At 45.5% G+C, this 26808-nt stretch overlaps 1 protein-coding gene across 6 annotated transcripts in view; it reads left to right on the top strand.

Moving 5' to 3' along the window:
* Positions 1-26808, top strand: part of LOC147619639 (calpain-type cysteine protease DEK1-like) — an 85835-nt gene that overhangs the window by 11051 nt on the left and 47976 nt on the right. For all 6 annotated transcript variants that reach the window (XM_086773312.1, XM_086773313.1, XM_086773315.1 and 3 more), the window contains exons 2-10: positions 7206-7459; positions 8126-8308; positions 8458-8593; positions 22710-22840; positions 23055-23169; positions 23262-24255; positions 24452-24562; positions 24673-24731; positions 24865-25036. In XM_086773312.1, the coding sequence (XP_086629438.1) occupies positions 7206-7459; positions 8126-8308; positions 8458-8593; positions 22710-22840; positions 23055-23169; positions 23262-24255; positions 24452-24562; positions 24673-24731; positions 24865-25036 (2155 nt within the window). The remainder of the gene's footprint in view (positions 1-7205; positions 7460-8125; positions 8309-8457; positions 8594-22709; positions 22841-23054; positions 23170-23261; positions 24256-24451; positions 24563-24672; positions 24732-24864; positions 25037-26808) is intronic.

Raw genomic sequence — 26808 nt, 5'->3', positions numbered from 1 at the left:
AATGATGCGCTTCTTTCTATGCTTGTCCACACTTGCGTCAACCATTGCTTGATGTTGTCCTGCCTGCTGCCTGGACCCGCTTGAAGGCTGCCGACTGCTGTAATACAGCCTTTAATGGTTGCCGACAAGGCCCATGCCCTTGTTTATGATGCTTATGATGCTTATGTGGTGGTGGTGGTGCTGATGATGATGATGATGATGTGGCTGCTGATGATGAGGATGATGTTGTAGATGATGATACTTATGCTATTGCTGTCTTAAATGTTGACTTAACTGATCAGGGATTAATGATGTTCATGCTGGCCGACCAGCACCTCAAGCATCATATATAAGAAGGCATAAATCAGCATGATCATCAGTGCAAACATTTGTACAGAATAGTACCTTTTTTATAGGATTATTAGCCATAGAGGTGAGTTGAGAGTCAGTCCTCTTGACCCACCTGGAGAATTCATCAAATAGTGCATGTAGCAGTCAGCCTTAGCCTAGGTCTTACACTAGAAGCATGTAATAGCATATCTGGTCAAGATGACCAGCCAATGGCTGGTGCTCCAATGAACAGCCAGGTTAAGGGCTGTTTATAGCCTTGAACCTCTTCTAGAAGCAGCCAACAGCATGGGGTGGCCTTATGGACCTTGTTGGTCAGCAGGACAGGTTGTGGTGCAGTCGGCCAACAGTAGAAATGGGCTGTAGATTGTGTGCAGCATTAAATGCTGGCTGCACAGCATTTAATGCTGATTTATTTTGTCTAGATGAACTGGCTGACAGCATAAGAACTGGCCGACCAGCAGCCTAAAGCCATATATAAGGAGTCACATAATTCCTCATTCATCATTCAGTAATTCAGCAAAGCATATGTGCAGTCCTACAGCTATCTGGACTTGCATAAGTGGCCCGAAGAGTCTTTTGCAGTGCCTCGGATTGGTGGATACTCAGCCGATGTACGGTCTTCCTCGTTAGTCATATCGGTTGTTTCCTCAAGCATTGTACAACATTCTCCTGCTTGCGCGCGCGGGCGGGGGGGGGTTGGCCTTCAGTGGCTAATTGGGACCCAATATTCCTATAAAAAAGGTACTATTTTGTACAAATGTTTGCACTGATGATCATGTTGATTTATGCCTTCTTCTTATATATGATGCTTGAGGTGTTGGTCGGCTAGCATATGTTGCAGTTAGCCTGCACTGGACAAAAGCTCATGAATAAAATCCTAAAAAACGATGCGCTTCTTTCTATGCTTGCCCACACTTGCTGACCATTGCCTGTGTTAGCACATTCATCCCTAGTTTCTGCTCATGGTTGGAGTTCCCTTTTGGTCCCTTTTCATGGCCCTTGGTTGTGGGCTGTGCTTGTTTGCTTTCTACTGGTTCTTCTTCAGCTCTTTGGCATGCTCGGTTTGGCCATTTGAGCTATTAGCTTCTACAGCGAGCTTCAAAGGATGGGTTGGTTGAGGGTTTACCAACCATCAAGGCTCCATCTTCTGTTTGTTTCTCTTGTTTACAAGGGAAGTAACATTGAGCCGCCTTTCCGAAGGAGGCGAGATACAGATCTTTGACATCACTTGCTCTTGTTCATGTAGACTTATGTGGTCCTATGAGTACCGCGTCTTGAGTAAGGCGTTGTACATGCTTGTGATGATGGATGACTTCTCCAGATATACTTGGGTCTTCTTTTTGAAGTCCAAGGATGAGGCTTTTCACCACTTTTGTGATTGGAGGGTTGAGGTGGAAAAAGAGACCGGTTCTTCGGTCAAGGTTCTCAGGACCGACAGAGGGGGTGAGTTTACATCCCAAGAGTTTCAGCAATATTGCAAGGATCATGGCATTTAGAGATAGCTTACTACAGCATATACTCCATCACAGAATGGAGTTGCAGAGAGGAAGAATAGGACCATCATGGAGATGGCCTGTGCTATGCTTGAGCATTCTTCATTACCTCGACATTTCTGGGGCTGAGGCGGCTTCTAATGCTGCCTATATTCAGAACAGGTCTCTTACTGCTGCTCTTCCAGATAAAACTCCATATGAGGCTTTCCATGGTGAGAAGCTGTAACACGCGGAAGCTCTGAGAGTCTTCTTTCAGCCCTAAACACCACTTAGAACATGCTGATGCAAAAACGCAGACAGAGAGAGATAGCTAGAAATTCAGTATATTCATATGGTACAAAAAGGTACCCTAAATCTACAGCCATGCCTGCCTTCCTGAAAAGGTGTAAACACCCAAAATCTTCCTAATACTGGACCCACTCCCTAGTGGAGGGAATGAGTCCATCAATGAGCACATGCGCCTATTTATAGGCATCTTGGACCATTGGAGTGTTGGCCCTCGACTGCTGGTCGGCCAACCGATTGGTCATATTTCTCCACAAACACAGCTACGATCTGCCCTCTTGTAGCCGACAGTCCATTGGTGTAGCCGACAGTTCCCTTGTTCATCCGACAGGTCAACCATGTCCTTATCCAAGTCCACACTAGTCAAAACAGCATAACATGCTCCTAAATTCTGGTTCTAACTGATCTTTTTTTGGCTGCCCCTTCTGGACTAGCTTCAGGATATGTCCATTGGCAATCATACAAATGAAATCCCCCCTCTGCTAAACTTGATGACGGGATTCCAACCTGTTCTTGGATGACTGTCATCATCCCATTCTGTTCCCTGAATCCCTCTGTCATCCATCCGTCTTCGGCAACCCTTTTCACTGAAAACTCGGCCCGGTCTCCAAAACCACTCTGACTCTAAATAATATCATGCATCTGTTCCATCTAGTCTCCAATCTGTTCCTGCCCTGACTCTGAACACTGTCTTGGTCTTCATTCCTGAGAAATGAGTCTGGCACTCTCACTCCACCCCTTGGAGGATAATCCTCCCTTGGGACCGTTGCCCGAAAACCTATCTGGCTCATAGGACTACCATCCCCTCTGGCTTTGTGGAACACCACCAACAAACCTCCTGGGAGCTCTTCCCGATCTTGTGTTCCTTGCCTTGGGTGTCGTATCCGTGCACTTTCTTGTACCTTGGACTTGTACACCATCATATGGGACTGAATCAGCGTTTAACCTTGCTGAGCTTGATGCTCTGATACCAATGTAACACGCGGAAGCTCTGAGAGTCTTCTTTCAGCCCTAAACACCACTTAGAACATGCTGATGTGAAAACTCAGACAGAAGGGAGAGAGAGAGAGAGAGAGAGAGAGAGTTGGAAATTCAGTATATTTATATGGTACAAAAAGGTACCCTAAATCTACAGCCATGGGCTGCCTTCCTGAAAAGGTGTAAACACCCAAAATCTTCCTAATATTGGACCCACTCCCTAGTGGAGTGAATGAGTCCATCAATGAGCACATGCGCCTATTTATAGGCCTCTTGGACCATTGGAGTGCTGGCCGACTGGTCATATTTCTCCACAAACGCAGCTACGACCTGTCCTCTTGCAGCCAACAGTCCATTGGTGCAGCCGACAGTTCCCTTGTGCATCCGACAGGTCAACCATGTCCTTCTCCAAGTCCACACTAGTCAAAACAGCATAACATGCTCCTAAATTCTGGTTCTAACTGATCTTTTTCTGGCTGCCCCTGCTGGACTAGCTTCAGGATATGTCCATGGGCAATCATGCACATGACAGAAGCCCTTTGTTGTTCATTTGCGGGTATTTGGTTGTTCACATGTGCCTAAGGAGCATCACTCTAAGTTGGACTTAGTCTTAGCGCATGACTTTTCTCGGATATAGTTCTGTGTCCAAGGCATATCATTTATATGATCAGCAAGCCGGCAAAGTTGTTGTGAGCTATATGATTTGGTGTTTGACGAGACTCCTACATCTTCAGAGGGGGGTGGTGAGCTTCTTCTTCCTTTGCCTCCTTCTCCTCCCCTTGCTTTTGTTACACCTCTAGCTGTGGATTCTTAGTCAGATGATGATGATGACTGCTCCTTCTCTAGCGAGTTCGAGCAGCGTAAGGTGATTGGTGTACGTTGGATCTTCAAAACGAAGTACTGAGCTGATGGCAGCTTGGACAAGCACAAGGTGAGGTTGGTTGCCAAGGGTTATCCTCAGTGCCTTAGAGTCGACTTCGATGAGACCTTCGCTCCGACGGCCCAGATGACTACCATTTGCACCGTTCTTACTCTTGCAGGACATCATAGATGGCCCGTATTCCAGATGGACGTCAAGTCTGCTTTCCTAAATGGAGAGCTTACACAAGAAGTGTATGTTGATCAGCCGCTGGGATTTGAGGTTCCAGGCAAACAGGATCAGGTGTATTGGTTGAAGAAAGCTTTGTATGGTCTGGAGCAGGCTCCGCGGGCTTGGTACCAACGGATTGATGAGTTCTTTCAAAAGCTTGGCCTACGCTGTTCTCATGCAGATTCGAACCTTTATATCCTCCTTGAGAGGGGGTTGATTGTTATCATTGTGGTCTATGTTGATGACCTCATCTTTACAGGTTTTTATTCTGTGAGGATCAGTTCCGTCATGGATGCTTTGGAGTCAGAGTTAAGATGCCGGATCTTGGCCTTTTGCATTATTTTCTTGGCTTTGAGATTTGGCAGACCTCTAAGGGTATTTTCTTCTCTCAACATAAGTATACATAAGAGATACTTGACAGGTTTCAGATGACTAGATGCAGATTAGTATCTTCACCTATGGATACTAGTGAGAAGCTCTCTCTTCTTGATGCTTCTCTAGGCATTGATTAGGGACAATATTGGGTTCTCGTCGGTTATTTGGTTTGGTTGACCTACTCCCGATTGGACATTTGTTTCACAGTCAGCTTATTGAGTTCTTTCACATCCAAACCTCGTAAGCAGTATTGGCGGTGTGCTCTCAGAGTTCTTCGGTACTTGCGTGGTACTTTGGACTCTGGCATCTTCTATGGCCAAGGGTGCACTCTTCTTGGATGGTCTGATTCAGATTGGGCTGGAGATGCAAATACTCGGCGTTCGACCACTGGTTGTGTTTTTTTCACTTGGGTCAGGAGCCATTTCATGAAGCAGTAAAAAGCAGCCTACTGTGGCGCTTTCCTCTACAGAGGCGGAGTATCGTGCAGTTTGCTATGCTGCATGTGAGGCAATTTGGTTGCGGAGATTTTTGGGGGAACTTGGCTTTCTTCCTACCGGATCTACTCTTCTTTGGTGTGACAATCAGAGTTGCATTGCCATCGCCAAGAACACTGTGTTTCATGCTTGTACGAAACACATTGAGATTCAGTATCACTATGTTCTTGAACGGGTTCTTGCTGGAGATTTGTGTTTGGAGTATTGTCCTTCGGCAAAGAATGCAGCAGATTTGTTTGCCGGGCTGGTTTCTCAGGCTTCCTTGGCTCCTCATCTTCGGCTTCTTGGAGTTTGTTCAGCATATGGTGCTGAGAGGGGGTGTTAGCACATTCATCCCTAGTTTCTGCTGATGGTTGGAGTTCCCTTTTGGTCCCTTTTCATGGCCCTTGGTTGTGGACTGACAGTCGGCCAACTTCATGTTGTCCAGTCGGCCAGGTCTAGTTGTCCAGTCAGCCAGCCCTACTTTACCTATTTATAGGTGGGCTTGCCTCCCTCACTTTTCATAGTCTAGTCTTCCTCTGTATCCCTCACTTATGAGACCTTTATGTCTCTTGCTCGGGACTGTTTTAGTGCAGTATATTCAGCATAGTTGCTTCATATTTCTCTCTTTCTCTCTTGCACTAGGGGGTTACACTTCAGCGTGCTGTGGACCTCCGAGCCAGACGGAGACCGAGAGCACCAGGCTACCAGACTCCCAGACTACATCAGAGGGAGATCACAGAGATACGGGCTTGACATCAGCACCATATCCAGGAGCGGCTAGCTCACTTACACTCACACCCGGAGATCATGCTCCGAGGTATTTTTGCCTCGCCATCGCCTATGTATCACATATTACACCCACATTACGGTACTGGTTGGAGCTAGACAGATCTGCATTGCATTCTTGTATACCCTACGCATATAGGTTGCATAGTGAGCCTCTAGCAGTAGTGCTCCATCCATCACACCCCCTTCATTTTGTCCTTTTTTTTTCTGGACATCCAGAAGACATTGACAGTTGTACATTGATTTGTCTCATAGGTCGAGTTCGGCCTCTAGTAGACGTTAATATACATTTCTTTCTTTCTTTCTCAGCACACTCTAGTGCTTGTATGCTTCCGCATTGTGCACTCTTTCAGCCTGATGCTGTCCTGCCTGCCGCCTGGACCCACTTGAAGGCCGCCAATAGGGCCCATGCCCTCCTTGAGGGTGCTTATGACGCTTATGTGCTGATATGCTGATGCTACAGCTGACGAGAATGATGCTGTAGATGATGATACTTATGCTATTTCTGTCCTAAATGCTGACACAAGCTGGTTTAATAGGTATAGAAACCCTAAAACATACAGTACAGTCGGTACATAGGTGAAATCAGCAGCAATAGAGGTTAGCAGTGCGTACAGTATGGCCGTACGAAATGGTTTAAACAAGGTAGCGGAAAGGTGCGCTGGTCTTATGTGAAGTTGAACGAGGAGGCGGAGATGTAAAACGACCCCTTTGAGGTGATGCGACGATGAAAAATGGGCACCTCTTTGATAAATTTTGATCTTGGCTAAGGTTTTGCAAGAATAGTAAGCTCAGCCATAAGAAATTGCAAATTGACATCTGTTATGTTGCCCCACGACCCTTTCTTGCCTTGTCCTTGAGCCCAAAATTGATTTTGTCTACCATATAAATTGTCATATCCATTAGATGAACATGTATATCTTTAAATTATGGGGTGCCCAATTATTAAAATGTCTAGCCTCATTTATAAACTGACTACCCACATTATAAAAGTGTGAATGCCCAACCAATTCACATGGCCATAAGCCTTTGTTCATATGGTAAGTCCCTGAATCCACAAAGGTTCATGGGGTGTGTTTCCATTTGACAAAGTCCCGATTCTTGGTCCTTGACACTGTAGGGTGTCGGTCACAATTCATATTGGATATCCCCCATTTCCAAAGCTTCTATGTAGATGTTATGGAGCTTTTGTCATATTTGGTGACAATTAAAAAAAAACAAGCTGATGGAGAAATCTTGACAATGGGGTTTGCATTTAGTGTTAGCCTGGTTTAGTTTCTATACTTTTTCTATTGTTAGCTTGATAGGATTCTTTTGCAATGCTCGTATGTGATAATTTCAATTTTGTGAAAGATGCATGTTTTTTTACAATGGATTATGTGTGTGCTGCAGTTATGTCATCATGCGGGAATGGCCAATGTGTATAAAACGTCTTCATTTGCTAAGCATAGTGTCAGGAATTATGTCATATATTGCATGGGGTCTAGTTCTCTCTCCACTTTTGGTGCTGATACTATGGGGAATAAGGCTGGTTGTACTCTTGGAGCATGACACAATTGGTCTTGCTGTCATCTTGCCTGGGACATCGTTACTACTTGCCTTCTATGCTATCATGCTCTGGTGGAGAACACGGTGGCAAAGTTCACGTGAGTTGCAAAACAAGTTACTTTGAGTTCTTTCCATTTTGCACTTTGATGGTGAGAGTGCCTTGAACTTGCACTTCTTTGTAGGTTCATAGCAAAAGGTTTTTTTTCTGGTAAGAGTCATTTGCAAGATAGCCCTGATATGTTTCTAAACTCTGTTTGTAGAAAATTATTTTCCATATCTTGTCTACACACGGTTGTTTATTGCTCCTGTAATGTTATTGGGCTTATACTTCACTGCTTTGGTCTCGTTCCAGTATTTTAGCTGCCTGTGTACATTTGTGGCCTAACCTACTGAATAGCTCCAGCATCTGTTAAATGACAAGTCTGCCCTAAAAGTGTGTTTTGGATGAAGGGTTCAGCTGTCAGGCATGTCTTTCCATTTGTTGATGTCCCATGGTGTTCTAAGTTAGATACGAGTGAAAGAAGTTTTCTCTGGCCTTGTAGGAAGCCCGTGTTTGGTTTGGTACCTGTTTTGTGAATACCCCATGTTCTGCATTCTGCTTCTGCCGTGGTGATTTATAAAATTGGTATTTTTCTTATGTATACTTAATGCACTTTTAGTATTCCTTTTTTTGAGGGCTGAAGAAGGGCTTCAAAAGTTATTTTTTATGTCAAGTTTCAGTGATGAATTAGCAGATTCTGACATGGTACATTTGTTAACAATAGGTGCTGTTGCTGTGCTCCTCCTAGTAGCTGTATCTTTATTTTGTGCATATGAGATTTCAGCAGTTTATGTGACTGCGGGCAGACCTACGTCAAAGCAATACTCAGCATCTGGGCTTTTTTTTGGACTCTCTGCCATATTTCTTGCTATCAACATGCTTTTCATCTGTAAAATGGTTTTTGATGGTGAGGAACTTTGAACTTTTGGCTTTAGGAGGTAATTTAACATAGGTTTGGAAGGCCACTTTAAATCTGGTAGCTTAACGTCGTACAACTTTCAGGTAAATATTGTGAATGACTTTGAATTTTATGCTCATTGCTGTTGTGTTTTACAGGGGCAGGTCTAGATGTGGACGAGTATGTACGAAGGTCCTACAAATATGCCTACGCAGATAGTGTTGAAGTTGGCCGAGTAGCTTGTCTCCCAGAGCCGCCAGATCTCAAGGACTCTACCATATTTGATTCTGAAAGGTGGGGGTATAGACAGCTTGGTTAGACCTTTGTGAGCTAAATTGACGATCTTGCTGGCATTATAGTGTCCAAATAGGAATGTAAAGATTATACGTCGGAACTGTCACCCACAGTTTTGTCACTTCTTTGTTATGTTCTCAAACAATATTGTTTGTACAAAAGTCTTATTTGCACAACATTACATATAAACTATGCACTACAATCAAATGAAATCTCTCGAGAAGATACACACTTATTCTTCTCATGAGCACATGAAGCTACAAGTCAATCACAAAAATCTCAAGCCCTTCATCTGTCGGGTTGTATCTCAACTTAAGTCATTCAACACTGAAGAAAATTCTGAAAGAGCATCTCATGCAAATGCAGAGCAAGACCATTTTCAAACTGTCATTTGTCTTTTCCGTGTCTGGGTCCTGGGAGAACTCCCTTGAGTCTTATTCATTTGACATTGATGACACTTTAACACATAGTCCAGAACATACGCCTTCAACTTAGGCTAGGAAATCATTTGTTTTACTAACTCATAGGTTTGTTATACCCCTGGATGACTTGTTCTATAGGAGCGTCATGAAATTCATAAAGCCAAGGCTAGGGCTCTTGCATAATTTCATAGGCTTGTGTCTCCATACGGAAGGCCTTCGACACACCAACCTCATACTCTCACCATGTGCGTGGCATGAGCATGTCTGCTCTCTTGGTCCAAGCCATATGGACAGCAACATGTGGACGAGATGGCGATTGGCTATTGAGGTACAGGCGGAAGCAATCAGGCGATCATCGGCGGGCTGTATAGTTGGCTGTTGGTGACGATCTGTCACAGGCTGCAGTTGGTTGCGACAACAACAGTCGAAGAAGGCGTCGTCGGCTGTCAACAGAGTGGTGCAGAGCAGTTCGAACTTCGAAGGCGCTGGCACCAGGAGCAGCAGTTGGAAGGAGGCAGCACGAGTGTTGGAGTTTAGATCTGACAGCACGCTAGGATCCAGGTTGATGTTGACGGCGCCAACATGCCCCATGCCGGGTGCCAGGTTGCTGCAGTGATCACCTAGGCAAGTTGCGCGTTTGTCGGCGAGCAGTGACACCAGATGGCGGTGCTGTTGACGACATTGCCAATAATAGCAGGCATTGAAAGATCGGTGGTAGAGACGGAGCTCATTTCATTTGCAAAGATACAGGGATGCAGAGCCTTAGGACAAACAGGCTTTTAAAGGAGCTACTCTACCCTTAACCACATTGTCACTCTCCGTGCCATCATCGAGGAGGATAGAGCACGACATTAGAGGATTTACTGCTGCTTTGTGGATTTGTGCAAAGCTTTTGATATTGTACCTTGAGCCCGCCTCTTACACCGTCTACAGGAGATAGGAGTCCCATCTGATATGGTTTGGACTCTGGAGCATCATCGCCCTCTATGAGTGCGTCACCGGAGGAGTGAGAGCCCCCCAAGAGATACATCACAAGAGATTTCCAGCACTATTGGGGTGAAGCAGGGCTGCCCTATCACCCACTCTTTTTGGCCTCTACATTGATGAGACCTCGAGCTTCATTGACAGATTAGGCAGGGCTGGTCCCACACTGGCACCATAGTAACATGGGACGGGGAACGGGAATGGGGACGGGGATGGGGATGGGGAACGGCAAAAGGTAGGGAACGGGGACGGGGACGGCATATGGAATATGCAATTTATTGACTACAAAGCACACTAAATAAAATAACATTTACGTTATTACACTTTGAACTTTCAAGGCATCACTTTAAATGTACAATACGTGGCGCAAACACCGAACAGGCGCTAATAAGTACACTGACAAAGTTCAAACCAATATATAAGCATGGAATGATGATCGCTATCAAATAACAGAAGACTAGTGTCTACAATGCACATAAAGTGCTAAGTCAAGACTCAAAAGTAAAAACAATGAAACATAGCTAAATGATAAATCATAGAGCCTGCAATGCTTAATCGGAGCCTAGAGCGTGAGAAGTATTGGCGTCATGATCATGGCTGCCTACATGACTAGTTTGAAAGGTAGTGGCATCGTTCTCTGGGCTCTCTTGTGTCTCCACCTGCTCATTTCCCTCCTCTTGCTCCATCTCCCACTGAGTAAAGGGATCTGCCTTTGCAGTCGCACCCTTGCAAAGCATTCGCAGGTTTGCGCTTACAAAGACAAGATCATTGGCCTTTTCTACACCAAGGCGGTTCCTCTTCTTTGATGCAATATGGCTGTAAGAACTTCAAAGTTGCTCCAAACAAGAGGAGCTTACACCTTGGTTGAGAATGCAGATAGCCAAGTGTTGCAGCTCAGGCCCATCTGAACCCACTCGTTTGCCTATAGGGGCAAAGCTTGCAAGATCACGGGCGTGAACCTCCTCCACTTCCAGGGCGGTTGGCATTAACCTCCTCCACTTCCAGGGCGGTTGGCATTAACCTCTTCCCACCATGACCAACCATCGCTTCTTCTAGCACCACCACGACGTGTGGAGCCAAAGGTTGCTTGTGAAGAAGATGCCATGAGAGAGGGTGAAAGTTGAGAGAGAGAGAGAGAAATTAAAATGAAATGAAATGTTATATTAACGTCTTCAAAAGGCCATAATGACCTATGAGACCAAAAAGTTACATCATGGTGGATCTGATACAATGTCTGGATAAAAAACCAGAAAATGAAAAATAAAGATGATACTACTGGCACCTAGAAAATGAAACTGGAACTGGAAGGTAAATAGAAACCCTTATAGGGTGTGAATATAGTGAGGTACGCTATGGAGGTGAGTGGAGTACATTGAGGGGATACAATATCATGTGGGACGGGGGGGTACACTATGGAGGTGCCTCCATCTCATAATATGTGCTGCATCGGACGCTGGCGGATCTCCTCAATATCCTCTGTGGTCAGCACCCTGACTGGGTGTCCCGCATGTCTCGCAAGAATAATCCGAATCCGCCGCTGCAACCTCCATCTATGCTGGGATGCCCTCCTCCGTAGTCGTGGGCGTCTGGACCACCCAAGCTCAATCGCACGATCAATCAGTGTACCGCTGGTGTGGGCGGTATCCATGTCCTGCTGCTGCTGTGGGTCCATCTGGCACAGTGATGGTTGGACTAAAGAAGTCTGTAATGTGCCTATGAGTCTGGTTCTCTGTGCGCCTAAGCAGGCTATCTCTATATCTCCGCAGCTCAAGCAAGAACAATCCCAAACACCTTTGGTCCTGGTACCCCATGACTCTGGAAAGTGGTCCAAAACCCTCTCTGAATAAACAGTGGAAACGACCACGTATCTCATAGTATGCAGTACAATGGCATATATAATGCAGCTCTGTCTCTGGTTCCCCATGGCATACTCGGCATATCCTGGCCTCAGCTGGTATACCTCTATATCGGCCAATCTCAATCTCAAGCTGGTGTGAGGATGTGCGAATTTGACCAATAGCACATCGTACTGCATGAGACAAGTGTAAATCCATGTAACTGGGTCTGATCACAGAACCATCTACTGTGAGCTGAAGAAAATGCTCTCTGTAGAAAGCCATCTTCGTGCCCAGCTCCTCAATCGGCTGTATCCATGTCCTCCTAATGTCCAGCTGAACTAAATCCTGACGGATGAGTCTGGTAATCTCTGTCCGTGTGAGAGTGAGAGAGGGTGCCTCCAAAGAATACTGGAAGGGAGGCAATCTGTCCATGCTAAAACCATGTGCCTGGAACCAAGATGTCATCTGTCCATACCAACAAGCCGTGTCTCCCTGTAAAGCTAACTGTCGGGAGGACTCAAGGGCGAGGCGTGCATATCTGTCTCGGGGGAGATTCCACAAGCCATGTATGTAGGAGACTGATCTCGTAAGAGCCTCAATCACCAGAGGGGCAGCCGCCAGCTCTGCTCGAATAATCTCATGAGGTACCACGGCCTTGGCTCTAATAATCCTAGCAATCATAGATACCAAAGGCCTCTCCATACCTCTCCACCCGCCTGCGCTGTGATGGCACACTGAAGGTCCCCATATCTGCACTCCATAAAGCATAGCTGATGTCACTAGAGTGTCAAAAAGCCAAAGTTTCGTTCGAGGTTCCTGAAACTGAACCTGCGAACACATCCTCTCCAAACCACCCAGGGCTGCATGTGCTCTAGTCAATCTAGTCTCTGTTGCTCTCCTCATCGAAAACACTGGCCCACTGAATACTGCCCCAAGATATGTATATGCATCTGTATACTCCACAATCTCTTGCCCATATGTAAATGTGGGAGCTGATCGCCTAACCCACTGTGGCGTGGTGTTAAACACCATAACCTTGGTTTTGCCAAGGTTGACAGACAATCCACTATCATGTGCAAACTCATGTAAAGCATCCAGATGACGCTGCATACCCTCAGGGGAGTCAGAGATCAACACAATATCATTAGCATATAACAATAGTGGGATCCATGTACCTGCTAGCTGGGCTCCTCTGTCCCCCAATCTCTCAATGTAGTCAGAAGCCTCATCCACATACATACCAAACAATGAAGGAGATAACGGGCAACCTTGCTTCACTCCTGTAGTGGAGTGAACCAAAGTAGAGACCCCCTCTGGGGTGCGTACCTGTCCTGCAACTGATCTATATAAAGCCATAATCCCCCATATGAGCTCTGTGGGTACCCCCATCTCGTGTAATCGCCTCATCAATCTGTCTCTGGGCACTGTATCAAATGCTTTGCGGAAGTCCACAAAGCTACAATAAATCTGTCGCCCATGCGACCTGCCCTCCTCAATAATGGCCCGCAGAGTCAAGATGTGGTCAAGAGTAGAGAAACCTCTCCTGAACCCTGCCTGTCTCTCTACTCGAATGCCCTCTCTCTGTGCCCATCTACTCAACTGCTGCTCAAGAATGGATGCATACAATCGTGCTAGTGTGTGACCAATCATAATAGTGCGATAATTCCCTGGTTGCATAGGGTCCCCTGACTTGAAGATAGGCACGATGGTGGACATACTCCAAGTCTCGGGTAAGCCTTCACACATAGCACGATTGAACATCACTGCTGGAAGCTTTGCCAGCATGTCTCTCGCATGAATAAAGTGCTCAGCGACCAATCCATCATGATCATATGCTCTCCCAGTCTTCATCCTATCAATGGCCTTCCTTACCATCTCTGCTGTAAAGAAAGTACATGTCTACGGGCATGGTGCTAGCGGGTCAGGAAAAGGTGTCTGTCCAGGAACTGTATATAGAGATGCTGCATAACTACCCCAGACCTCTGTAGAAGTGATGGCCAAAGCAGGGGAGGACTCATGAAACAAACGCCAAGCCTCCCTCGAATCCTGGCTCAAGAACAGCTGGTATAATTCCTGCTCTAGCTGAGCAAGGAAGGCCCGCTTCTTCCTTCGCACAAGGCGCCGGAAGGCAATACGTGACTGTCGGTGAGTAGTGACTCCCAAAGCAACCTCCCGCTGCAGTCGGGCTCGTCTTTTTGCACTCCTCATCATACCAGCTGTTCTGGGGCATACACCCAGAACACTGTCTCTGTCCAGGCTGAGTATGTGGATATGCCTCTCTCGCTGCATCCTGTAAAGTCTCTGTCAGTATATGGGTCAGCTCCTCCAAAGGTCCCCCTGGCTCCTCTGTGTATAGACGTGTATAAATCCCATCTCTGTAGACAGCATCAGTCTCTGAAGTAAAAGTATATCGAGTGTGATCTGCCCCTCGTGTCCTCTGAGCTGTGGTAAAGTGAAAAGAGATGGTCAATGTCAACAATGCATGATCCACTACTACCCCAATGGGCAGAGATCCAACTGTGAAGTCCTCAATGCATGAAACAATGCTCGGCATAGCCATAACATAATCCCCTGTGCTAGCACCATGTCTATGTGGAAAGCAAAGCAATACGTGACTGTCGGTGAGTAGTGACTCCCAAAGCAACCTCCCGCTGCAGTCGGGCTCTTGTCTTTTTGCACTCCTCATCATACCAGCTGTTCTGGGGCATACACCCAGAACGCTGTCTCTGTCCAGGCTGAGTATGTGGATATGCCTCTCTCGTTGCATCCTGTAAAGTCTCTGTCAGTATATGGGTCAGCTCCTCCAAAGGTCCCCCTGGCTCCTCTGTGTATAGACGTGTATAAATCCCATCTTTGTAGACAGCATCAGTCTCTGAAGTAAAAGTATATCAAGTGTGATCTGCCCCTCGTGTCCTCTGAGCTGTGGTAAAGTGAAAAGAGATGGTCAATGTCAACAATGCATGATCCACTACTACCCCAATGGGAAGAGATCCAACTGTGAAGTCCTCAATGCATGAAACAAAGCTCAGCATAGCCATAACATAATCCACTGTGCTAGCACCATGTCTATGTGGAAAGCAAGTAAATCCAGCTGCTGCTGACGGAAACCTCTGCAAGCCATTAAGTATGGCCAACCCATGTGCAGTCCCCATATCTACCAAATATCTCCCATACTCTGTGCACTCCACATCCTGTGAGCGTCTGTCTAATCCCATATCCAGAGTGTCTAGCTCTCTCAGCATCTCCTCTGAGGTATCATAAAAGGCTGTCTGGCGGTTGCCCGTCCGGGCATTAAAGTCCCCTAACAGGATGATGTCTCCATCCCTAGAGAACTCCCATATGTCATCATCTAGCACAGAGAAAGGAGACTGCTCTCTAGGTGCTGCATATGTCGATATACTAGGAGCAAAATAGCATATGGCAATATACAGGAATCTGCCTGTGTCGGCCCTCAGTCTCACCCACATATATCTGGCCTGATCATCTCTCCGAACGATGTGTAGAAGCGGTTGCAGCTCCTCCCTGAAAAGAACTGCCACCCCCCTTGATCCTCTACTACTGTGTACCGATCTCGTCCCTACTCTGTAAGCTGTCTCCCATTTGTATCATGTCACCTGTGGCATCATCTGACCAGGGGCCTGGTGAGTCTCCGAGTAGAAGACTATATCTCTATCTCTAAAGCTGTCCTCAAAGGCACCTACATCAAGTCTGAGGGATCCATTGCAGTTCCAGGCTGCCAGCTTTAATTTGGTCCCATAGGTCTCACACCGTCATGTAGAGCGTCGCTCCACGATGACCAGCCTCCCTTCTCTATAAAATGCTATCTTTCCCTTTTCTCTTGCCGCCCTAATCTCTGGCATGACTTCCTTCATATGTGCAAGCTGTGAAAGAGTAAGATTGTCACCAAGAAAAATGCCTGTATTCTTTAAAGTGGGTCGCCTCTTCAAGAACTCCTTCTTCGCCTCAATAGAGGGGAAGCGAAGTATGAGAGCTCTTTCCTTTGATGTTTCCCCGTTGCCTCCGCTTTTTTTGCCCACTCTCCAGGCTTTTGTGTGTGCCGGACTGTCAATCCCCATCAACACCATAAGCTCTTTCACCTCCTCTTCAACTTTATCCCCGTCTTTAAGGCCGGTAATCCTCACATGCAAAGCACGTGTACGTCTTCGTTGTTCCTCTTCCAAAGTCATGTTAATGATTGTAGGTGTAGGGGTTGTTATCTCCTTACCTTTACCCTTCTTGGCGATCTCTATCCACTTCTCCGCTTCATCCATCTTCCTTTGAGTCTTGGTGATGACTTCCACCCATGAGGAAGTCTTTGCTTCGTGTTGCTTCTCTTCTTCCTTAATTGCCCGTACTTGTTCCTTGATAACCTTGAGCTCTTCTATCATGGATGGCTGAATTTCACCTTCTTCAAGTCCACCATTTGCCTTAGCCTTTGCAAGCTCCCTCTGAAGAGCTGAAATTATGCCTTTGAGCGTGTTGACTTCCCCGTGAAGGCCTTTGACTTCTGCTATGAGGTCCTCCTCCTCCTCTTTCCACCGCTTACCCTCATTGAATACCATTTGGAGAAAGTTGGCTTTCTCCTTCCACCATCCCTCCATCTCTGCCTTCCATTCCTTCATCTCCTTTTCCACATTTGTTATCCTCTTGTTTGTGACCATAAAGGTCGCCTTCGTCAGGTTGCGCAAGGGGGAAGCCATGGAAGAAGCGAGAGAGAGAGAGTTATGTTGCTGCCTTGGGGGCCTGAGCAAGGGTAGGTAGGGAGAGAGAGAGAGAGAGAGCTATATTAAGCGTCTACTAAAGACCCAATGGGCGCGCACACCCTAGCACACAGAGAGAGAGAGAGAGAGAGAGAGAGAGAGAGAGAGAGAGAGAGAGCTATATTAAGCGTCTACTAAAGACCCAATGGGCCTATGAGAGAGAGGAAAGGGGGAAAGGGTGGGTGGGGAAAAGGGGGCGCACACCCTAGCAGAGAGAGAGAGAGAGAGAGCTATATTAAGCGTCTACTAAAGACCCAATGGGCCTATGAGAGAGAGGAAAGGGGGAAAGGGTGGATGGGGAAAGGGGGGCGCACACCCTAGCACACAGAGAGAGAGAGAGAGAGAGAGAGAGCTATATTAAGCGTCTACTAAAGACCCAATGGGCGCGCACACCCTAGCAGAGAGAGAGAGAGAGAGAGAGAGAGAGAGAGAGAGAGAGCTATATTAAGCGTCTACTAAAGACCCAATGGGCCTATGAGAGAGAGGAAAGGGGGAAAGGGTGGGTGGGGAAAGGGGGGCGCACACCCTAGCACAGAGAGAGAGAGAGAGAGAGAGAGAGAGAGAGAGAGAGCTATATTAAGCGTCTACTAAAGACCCAATGGACCTATGAGAGAGAGGAAAGGGGGAAAGGGTGGGTGGGGAAAGGGGGGAGCACACCCTAGGAGAGAGAGAGAGAGAGAGAGAGAGAGAGAGCGCTATATTAAGCGTCTACTAAAGACCCAATGGGCCTATGAGAGAAATGAAATGAAATGTTATATTTACGTCTTCAAAAGGCCAAAGTGACCTATGACCAAGCACCTTTAGGCTTTGAGAGAGAGAGAGAGAGAGAGAGAGAGAGAGAGAGAGAGAGAGAGAGAGATATTAAGCGTCTACTAAAGACCCAATGGGCCTATGAGAGAAATGAAATGAAATGTTATATTAACGTCTTCAAAAGGCCAAAGTGACCTATGAGACCAAAGTTACAACCATGTGACATCTGATACACTGTCTGGAAAAGAAAAGAAAAGAACTGAAGGTAAGTATCTAGCCCTACAATACATCAGTAGGGAGCATCCGGAAGTAGCAACTAGAGAGAGAGAGAGAAATGAAATGAAATGATATATTAACGTCTTCAGAAGGCCAAAATGACCTATGAGACCAAAAAGGTTACAACAATTGGTGGATCTGATACAATGTCTGTGTAAGAAAAGCTAAAAAACAACTAAACAACTAACTACTGAAACTGAAACAACTATGAGGAAAAGTACGGTACTAGGAGCTCCTAATGGATAACATCTGGGAGGAAAACTCCAGCAACAAAGGTAAGCATCATACACATCACTATCCAAAGATGTCTCGCATCGGTCGATGGCGGATATCCTCAATGTCCTCCATGGTGAGTACTCTGACTGGACGTCTCCCATGCCGTGCTAGTATGGTCCTGATCCTCTGTTGTAGTCTTCGCTGATGTAGCATCCGGAAGTAGCAACTAGAGAGAGAGAGAGAGAGAGAGAGAGAGAGAGAGAGAGAGAGAGAGAGAGAGAGAGAGAGAGAGAGAGAGAGCTGTATTAACGTCTACTAGAGGTCGAACTCGACCTATGAGACAAATCAATGTACAATTGTCAATGTCTTTTGGATGTCCAGGAAAAAAAAATGGATAAAATGAACATGAAGTAAAGTATGAAAGTACTGAGCTAGTGGGGGGGTGTGATGGATGGAGATCTACTGCTAGAGGCTCAGTATGCAACCTATATGCGTAGGGTATACAAGAATGCAATGCAGATCTATCTATCTAGCTCCAACCAGTACCAGAATGGGGGTGTAATATGTGATACATAGGCGATGGCGAGGCAAAAATACCTCGGAGCATGATCCCCGGGTGTGAGTGTAAGTGAGCTAGCCGCTCCTGGATATGGTGCTGATGTCGAGCCCGTATCTCTGTGATCTCCCTCTATGTAGTCTGGGAGTCTGGTAGCCTGGTGCTCTCGGTCTCTATTTGGCTCGGAGGTCCGCAACGCGCTGAAGTGTAACCCCATCCTGTGTCAGGGTAGGCACTGGGATAGATCTCTAGAAGAAATCAGTGAGCTGGAGCTATCGCTCACCTCTCCGTGTGGTATGAGTCTGTATGAGTGTCTCTCTATGGCGCCGTGTCTCTAACAAGAACTTGAGAGAAAGCTCTTAAAAGTTAAGAGAGCCTAGAGAAAGCTTGCGAGTTGAGAGAGAGAGAGAGAGTGAGGGAGTGGGAGAGAGAGAGAGAGAGAGAGAGAGAGAGTGAGGGAGTGGCCCGTGGGAGAGGGAGTGGGAGAGAGAGAGAGAGAGAGCTTGCTGCTTAAGCTTGAGTGGGGAGAGGGAGTGGGCGGCTGGCCAAGAGAGAGAGAGAGAGAGAGAGAGAGAGGAGAGCTGAAGCCTTATAGGCAGCTCCAAGCATGGTGCGGGTCACGGGTGACGGCAAGCCACAGTGCCAACGGCAGCAAACGGGCGCAGCTACCAACGGGAGAAAACGGGCAGAAGCAACGGCCATAAACGGCGGAAAGAAAACTTCTCTGCCGTCTGTTCCAGACCCGTCCTCGACAAGGCAACGCTGTTCCGCCGTTCTCGGGACGCCGTCCCTTGGTGACGCAGATGCTCGAGACGTCTCGGCCATCCCCAATCCGTGTCGGAGCGCCACTGCGTTTCGGGACGACGTTTCCGTGTCCCGGCCCTCCATCCCCTCCGTCCACCTCCGTCCACTGTGACTATGACCGGCACGCATATTGATCCCCATACTTTTTTATGCATATGACATCGTCCTCCTGTTAGATTCAGCCGAGGGGCTTTAGAGACAACTGGATGCCTTACATGACTTATGCACTCAGCGGGACCACTATGTAATGGTCTTCAATACTTCTCGCCCCTTCACATCCAGATTGAGCTTCACATATAGAGGGGATCCTGTGGAGATTGTCTCATCCTATGTCTACCTTGGTGTCACTTTCAGTGGCCCACGCTTCACCATGCGTCTTGCAGCACATGCCAGAGTGACGGGGATATGTTGTATTGAGCTTACTTGAGTGGCAGAGAATAAGACTAGACGTGCAGGTAGAGCTGAGCGCGCCTTCAAAGCCGGGAATCTTAAACGGAGACCCAGAGAGGAGAGGATCTGCAGATTATGCCACACAGAGGTTGAGACGGAGGAGCATTACATATGCTGCTACCTAGTATACTATGAGATCCACGAGAGGTTTCACTATATGTTTCGTGAGGGATTTGGTCCACTCTCTAGGGTCATTGACTTCCCAGACCAGCATTTTCTAGGCCTCTTCCTACTTGAGCTCCACAAACACAGGGACATGTTCTTGAGAGAGCTTCGGCCCCAGCCATCACGCTCCCTTCCTTGCCAGCCAACCATCACCAGATTCTTCTGGATGCAAGGGGTGGAGGACACCGATACATTGGATCTTGTGGACCCACCTTGAGCTGCTCCAGACCCACCTCACCCAAGAGGAGTTACCTCAGACCGGGCCTCCGCACTCCAGCGCGCCCGACGCCCCCAGTCGTCGGCCACGATTCCCTCATCAGCTCCAGATCCAAGACATGGTCCACCGCCATCGAGCTACCTTTCCACGTGACATAGCTGAGGGAGACCTCTCGACCATACTCATTAGCCCCATGCTTGACATTTTGGAGAGTGGTGTACCACTACTGGGAGCTGATGCTATTCTCATGTTTCTATGTTCCCACTATTCCATGATGAGTTTCCATGGATAGTTTTGTATCACCCTAATGAGATAGCTATGTTTATGTTTTGTTTATGTTTTATTTTCCATTCCATGATGAGATATGCCATGGACATTATTGTATTAGTTTGGTCTCATAGGCCCATTGGGTCTTTAGTAGACGGTTAATCTCTCTCTCTCTCTCTCTCTCTCGCTTCTTTGCAGCCATGGACACATTCGATCCCACTTTGTGCTATGCTTCTGGTTAACATTGTTGTGCAAGGTTCTGAAGTGTATTGAACATTTATAGAGGCATCTTGCTTCCCCACTTGGGTTGCATTGTCTCTGAGGAAAAGCCTTGTCTATTTGTGGATATCCTGAGAGGCCGGTGAGGAGATGCAAGGCTCCCATATAGCGAAGGATTGTGTTATCTCTTATTAATCACGAGTTCAAGGTTTTGCTCTTATTGCTCTTTTACACTCCACAGCTAGCTTCCCATGCAGTCTGTGTGGGGGTGGGTCTTGGAGTTTCTGGATGTATGCAATCAGCCTTTCCATCTCAAGGCTTTTAGTCTTGGGGAGGAGGATGAGTGAGTGAGTATGGGGTTTACTGTTTGACCTCGAAGAACTTGTGAAGCTACTCCGTAGAGTATTGATGGTTGACCAACAAACAGAATTTTTTTAAAGGACAAATCTTGATCCCTCCTTGGTTGCAAGTGTTTTTGAATGTGTAGTATGCCTTCTCCCATCTTGGGAGGGAAGGAGGCCTTTCATTTACTTTTATGATTCTGTTACAAATTTTTACCATGTTAGGGAAGTTTTCTAGCTTACACCCATTGTGACTGGGATTTAGCTCATGGAAAATCAGAAGGAAAATTTTACTTTAGAACTTTGATATAAATTGAAATATTGTTTCATAAAGAGTAATTGGTTTATCAATATTAATTGCTCTAAACATGTTAGCATTGAGACTAGTCACTTTGGTATAAAAATTACAGATAGGAGCTTACATGGGGACATAAATAGGGATTGATGGTGGCCAAATGTTAATATTGCTGGTCCTTATTGTAAGAGTATCCTGAGCTTTGATGGTTCTTGGGCATTGATGGTGTGAAGTGCTACCCTGGCAGCCTTGATGGGGCTGGAAAAAGCTTGAAAGTTGAGATGCATAGTTTTATTGTAAAGATCTATAGTCTAGTCAAAATCAAATTCTGTATTTTAGTGAACTGCATACCAATCTTTGGAGCTAGAGTTTGTAACCATTTTGCAATGACTTGGGTTCAAGTACAAGAAGGTAAAAGGAAATGAGTGCTTTGGAGAAATAAGGTTCATTTCATTTATTTGTTTTTACTTTTGGAAACTTATTTACATTAAAACCTGAGAACAGTAGAAAACCGGAGTACCTTTAGATCAGGAAAATTTCGTGGCATTGGGAGTTGTATCTATTTAGTCACTACCTAACTCTAGCAGGATTTGTATCAACCTGGTGAGGGAAACTGAGAGATAAGCAAGGAGTGCCACGATACACATTCTTACAAAGAGCCATTTGGATGGAGACTGCTGTGTCATTTGCCATGGTCACATTCATTTAAATGCCTCTGAAAACATAGCTGAATTCAGTAGACCACGAGGTTGAAAAGGTCCTTCTGTAGGGCTAAAAGTATGTACATATCCAATGCTCCTAATCTAGAGTATCATGCCTTCGTTTCTGTTGATGCAAATTTGCATCTCCATTTCTCCTCCGGAGCGTTTTCTTCTTCTTAAATTCAAGCCGATCTCCTTCTGTAGATAATCAGTAGTGCATATCTCAGCATGTGAGTACATTGTCTCCTAATAGGAGAGAATTGCATGTGAGTTTAGAAACAAGGAGCATAGCATGTTTGCACCTCTCTCTTGAGGGTCATTGTTAAGTCATCTGTCTCAATGTAAGATGTTTTTTTCCATCTTTACATATTTGGTGGTATGTTCAAAATCTATGTTCTAAACTTTCTTACATGGATGCCAAGAAGAAATATTGCCAGTTGTCTATTTTGTAGTTTCGTGTTTTGCCTTAATCTTTGATGTAGTAGTTATGCTAGCTCATGAGTGAGGATGTGATGAGCTGCATATCTCCTTTACCTTTGAATAAATGACAGTTGAGTAACCCTTTCATGGCTTATACTCTATGAAATGCACTTGTAAATCTACAGTCTCAATGTCCAATAAAGTCAGTCATGCACTTTTTCTGTTGACTCTCAATCTAAAATTTCTCTTAGTAAACAACTCCATCCTGGAATTAGGTAAGTGAACTACATGCTACAGCATGTAATCATGTAGACATTTATAGTGAATGATATGCTACATCTGCTGAGTGCTCATAGGTGTATATGCTAGTATTAGATCATTGATTGAGTTGGTTTTGTTATGGTACATTGCTAAAATCTAGAAAAATTATTGCAGGGCCTCTCATCCGGTGCTCCTCTATATGGGATCAGTCACTGTACTTGCTGTATATTCAATTTTATATGGTTTTACAGCCCAAAAAGCTCGTTGGCTGGGAAGTGTTACCTCTGCTGCTGTGGTTTTATTTGGTAGGAATTTTGGTTGTTTTTACATGCAATAACTTCTCTCCTCCCTGTGTGCCTGAAAAGTCATTTGCTGTTTGCCTTTTGGGGAGAGGTCTTGGTATCTTTGGCTAGTTGGGGATGTCCTCGGTTGAGTAATAAGTTGCTGTCCACCATTTGTTGAGCTTACCCTTATTGCATTTTTAAACTATTGATTGACCCTCTTTTAATGGTACCTCAGATGCCAATATTGGGGCATGCTTGTTTGGGTTTGAGCTTCTCAAGAGCCGCTTGGTGGCTCTGTTTCTGGCTGGAGTTTATCGAGCGTTCTTGATTTGTTTTGGAGTTCATTACTGGTAAGTGTTCACCTACATTTTCAATGAGAATTTCAAGGTGATTTATTGCTTTTCACCTTGTGATGCTAGTAAGGTTGATCGTTTTCTGACAGGTATCTTGGACATTGCATCAGCTATGCAGTAGTTGCCTCTGTTCTCTTAATAGCAGCAGTTACACGGCATTTCTCAGCATCCAATGCTGCAGCTGCAAGGAGAGCTTATCTTGAAAATGCTAGAGTTCGATTGAGAGAAGGTTTTCGGAGCAAGGGATCTGGTAGTTCCTCTAGTTATTCTGAAGGCCATGGCACCAGTGCTAAGCGTAGCAGCAGTGCTGATCCTAGCCAAATGGGGATGTGGCATACAGTCATGCATGGTTGTGTTGCTACTGGAGGAGATGAAGTGCATGAAGGACTAAATAGTGGCCGAAGCTTCGACAGTGGTAGGCCAAGTGTAGCTTTGCACACCAGTTCTCGACCTTCAACTGTTCAAGACTCAGACGGTTGGAATCCCTATGGTGACAAACACTTTGAAAAAGGCAGTTTGGACACAAGTAGACGAATGGTTCATGTCCCAGCTCATGGTTGGGAAACTCAAAACTGTGATACCAGTGCTTCTTGTGGCACTCCAGTTGAACCACATAACTTAGATGGGAATCAGATGCTTGCAAGTGAACCTGTGCTCTCAACTGCACAAAGGCACAGGATAAGACAAGGAGAACAAGAGTTAACAACGCTGTTTCAGGATAAAGGACTTGATCCAAATTTTGCGATGATGTATGAGGAGACAGGCATCCACCCTCCACTCCTGGCATTATTGCAGAGAGCTAGTCTTGATGCTGATAGAGACCATAGGGACAATACGGAAGAAACAGCTGTCCAGTCATCTCAGGCAGAAAACATGCCAGCTCAGTTTGTATCACCATCTGAAGAGCTGCGAAGGAAGCCAAGGGAAATTTGGCTACACAGGTTTCACAGTGTTTCTATTTTTTTTGCTGGCACCCCAGAGCGTGCATGGGGGCTATTCAGTTCTGTGTTTGTTGCTGAATTGGTGGCTGTAGCCATTTTCTGCCCGAAAACAGTAACTCTTGTCAATACTACTCATGAACAAGTCAGTTTCAGTTTCCTTGACTTATTTATCAGACATTATTCTGTTTCTGTAGGACTAGGCAGCTAGGCTTCTTTGTGAACGATGATGCATGTTTTATTGTACGTTTGAGTCAGACTTGGAGCAAAGTAACACTATTGCTGTAAGTTTTTGGTGGTCAAGCATATGAGCTTGAAGGAGTTGTTTTTAAAATTTTCAGATTGAATTTGGCATCTCAGCATTGCTGCTTTCTCCCGTGTTGTGCTCAATCATAGCCTTTTCCCAAGCTCTACGAAGTGAAAACATGAATCTCTCCTCTCGGGTACGGAAGGTAAATTTTTAACTCCAGCTGAATTTCTTGGACATGGATTTCTCTAGTTGCAATGTGATTTATTTAACCTAAGCAGCAGTTATTTTGGACTAACCTATCTTGGCTATTAGTTTGGCATAATAGCATGGATGCTAAGTACTTTTGTGGGCCTTCTGCTTTCCTTCCTAAGGTATGGCTTGATTGTGTGAGAATATTGCCAACCTAAGTTATGATATGACAATTACAGGCACCTTTGCAGATCGCTTATGTTTTTTGTTGTGTTTTGTTTTTTTTTGTTTGGGGGGGGGGGGCTCTTTTTGCAGCAAATCATCAGTACTTTTGGCCCTGTCATTGACGATGCCTGTGATGGTTGGCTGCCTGGTTATTCTGATACCCATCTGGGTCAAAAATGGATACCGATTTTGTGAAGTTCAAGCAGATGATAGAAGTATTATTTCATCTTTCAATGCCCAGGGCTGCCTGAAATCTAAAGAGGTAAATCTAAGATTGCAGTGAAATTAGGCATTGAAACTTGTGTAAAATTTAGGCACTGAAACTTGTATACTAAAACTTTCCGAGGGAGTGTCAGGCTTTTTATGGGTTAAGCATATTTTTATTGCAAGTGTCTGGCTGCAAAGAACGTTTACTTAGCCACCAGTACTGGAGTTACGAGGCAATTTTTAAAAAGCTTAGGTTCTATCACGGAATTCTCATCTTGTATTACTACAACTTGCTTATTATGTTCTGGGGTATATTGTGGCATTTCCATGACCGTTAGTGTGTGTATGTGTTGGGAAGAAAAGAAAAGAAAGATATATTAAACGTCTACTAAAGAACCGATGGGCCTATGAGACCAAAGTGATACAATAAAGGCCATGGCATATCTCATCACGGAACAGAAAATAAAATAGAAACAAAACAAAACTATGTCACTGGAGTGATACAAAACTGTCCATGGAAATCTCATCATGGGATAGTGGCAATGGCTGCTCCTTTTCGTGGGAATAAATTTGGGCCTAAACCTAGCCCATCGAATCCAGACAGAGGACAAGCCTGAAAAGAAAAAGCGCTGTAACTATTGCAGGAAAACAGGGCACACCATAGAGGAATGCAAGAAGCGTATTGAGAGTGAAAAAAAGAAGATGCTGGCATCTTCTTCCACAGGTGCAGATCAGGCCAATTTGGCTACACGTATCAGCCTTGACACTTACATCTTCATTGCCTGCAGAGATGTCTTCTGATGCCATTGCTTTTGATGACTATGCTTTATAGTCTGTACTCCATGGTATGCATTGTCTGGCAGATGCATTTCAGGGGGGGATTCTACTTGGCCACATGCAGTTGGTGATGCCTCACGGTCACTTATGCTTGTTGACCCTTGTGCTGGTCTATGCTAGACGCTTTCTCTTATGTGATGTCTACTGGAGATGCCTTTTATGCTGTTTTCCCTTGCAGCGAGATTGTTTCTATAGTGTTGACATTGTCACTTTCTCACATGTGATGTTTACTGGGAGTGCCTTTTACACACTTGGCCAGTGTTGGCTTGCTCTCATGGTTTTGACATGTCACATGTATATTATTCATTGTGGGATTATGCATCTTTACATTTGCCATACATGGCACTGATCATGGCATCGCTGAGAGTTTACCTATCCTCTCATAGCATTGGCTGATGCCCGCCTCGAGCCCCCACTTTTTCTCCCCATTTTCAGTTTTTCCCATTGCTGAATTTTTACTTTTATCAACCCTACCATTTCTGATTTTTTCCTCATCGGATCCTCCACCATTGATGAGTATCACTTCTGCAGCTTACACTGCATTTCTCATAGGCATGACTTCTGGATCCTGTTGCCTTTTCACATGCTTATATCTGCTACCTCTTCTTATGCTTATCACTGGTGCAGTTACAGAGCATTGATGTGGATTACATGCAGTTCAGCTTGGCATTTGGTACTTGCCTTCAAGGGGGTATTATGCGATGCCTCTTGATTTGATGCAGTTGATGTCAACATGATCTTTTCCATGCATTTCTGGTGATGCATTTTTGTACTACTGTGCTCTAGCATTAGCACTATGACATTAGGGATTCTCCTGTTCCCCTTCATATAGTGCTTGCTTTTTCCATTGGCACTGCAGTTCACTCTCAATGGAGCATAGTGCAGGGCAGCATTCACAGCTTTATCACCCTGTTGCTACCCCTTCACACCATTCACTTGAGGGAGGTTTGTTGGTCATGTCCACTCCCGGCTAGTTCAGGTGTGAACCCA

The sequence above is a fragment of the Cibotium barometz genome, chromosome 33 (genome assembly GCF_041138505.1).
Source record: "Cibotium barometz isolate CiBa-2024 chromosome 33, ASM4113850v1, whole genome shotgun sequence".
Classification (NCBI taxonomy): Eukaryota; Viridiplantae; Streptophyta; class Polypodiopsida; order Cyatheales; family Cibotiaceae; genus Cibotium; species Cibotium barometz.
This window is presented reverse-complemented; position numbering and strand designations above follow the sequence as displayed.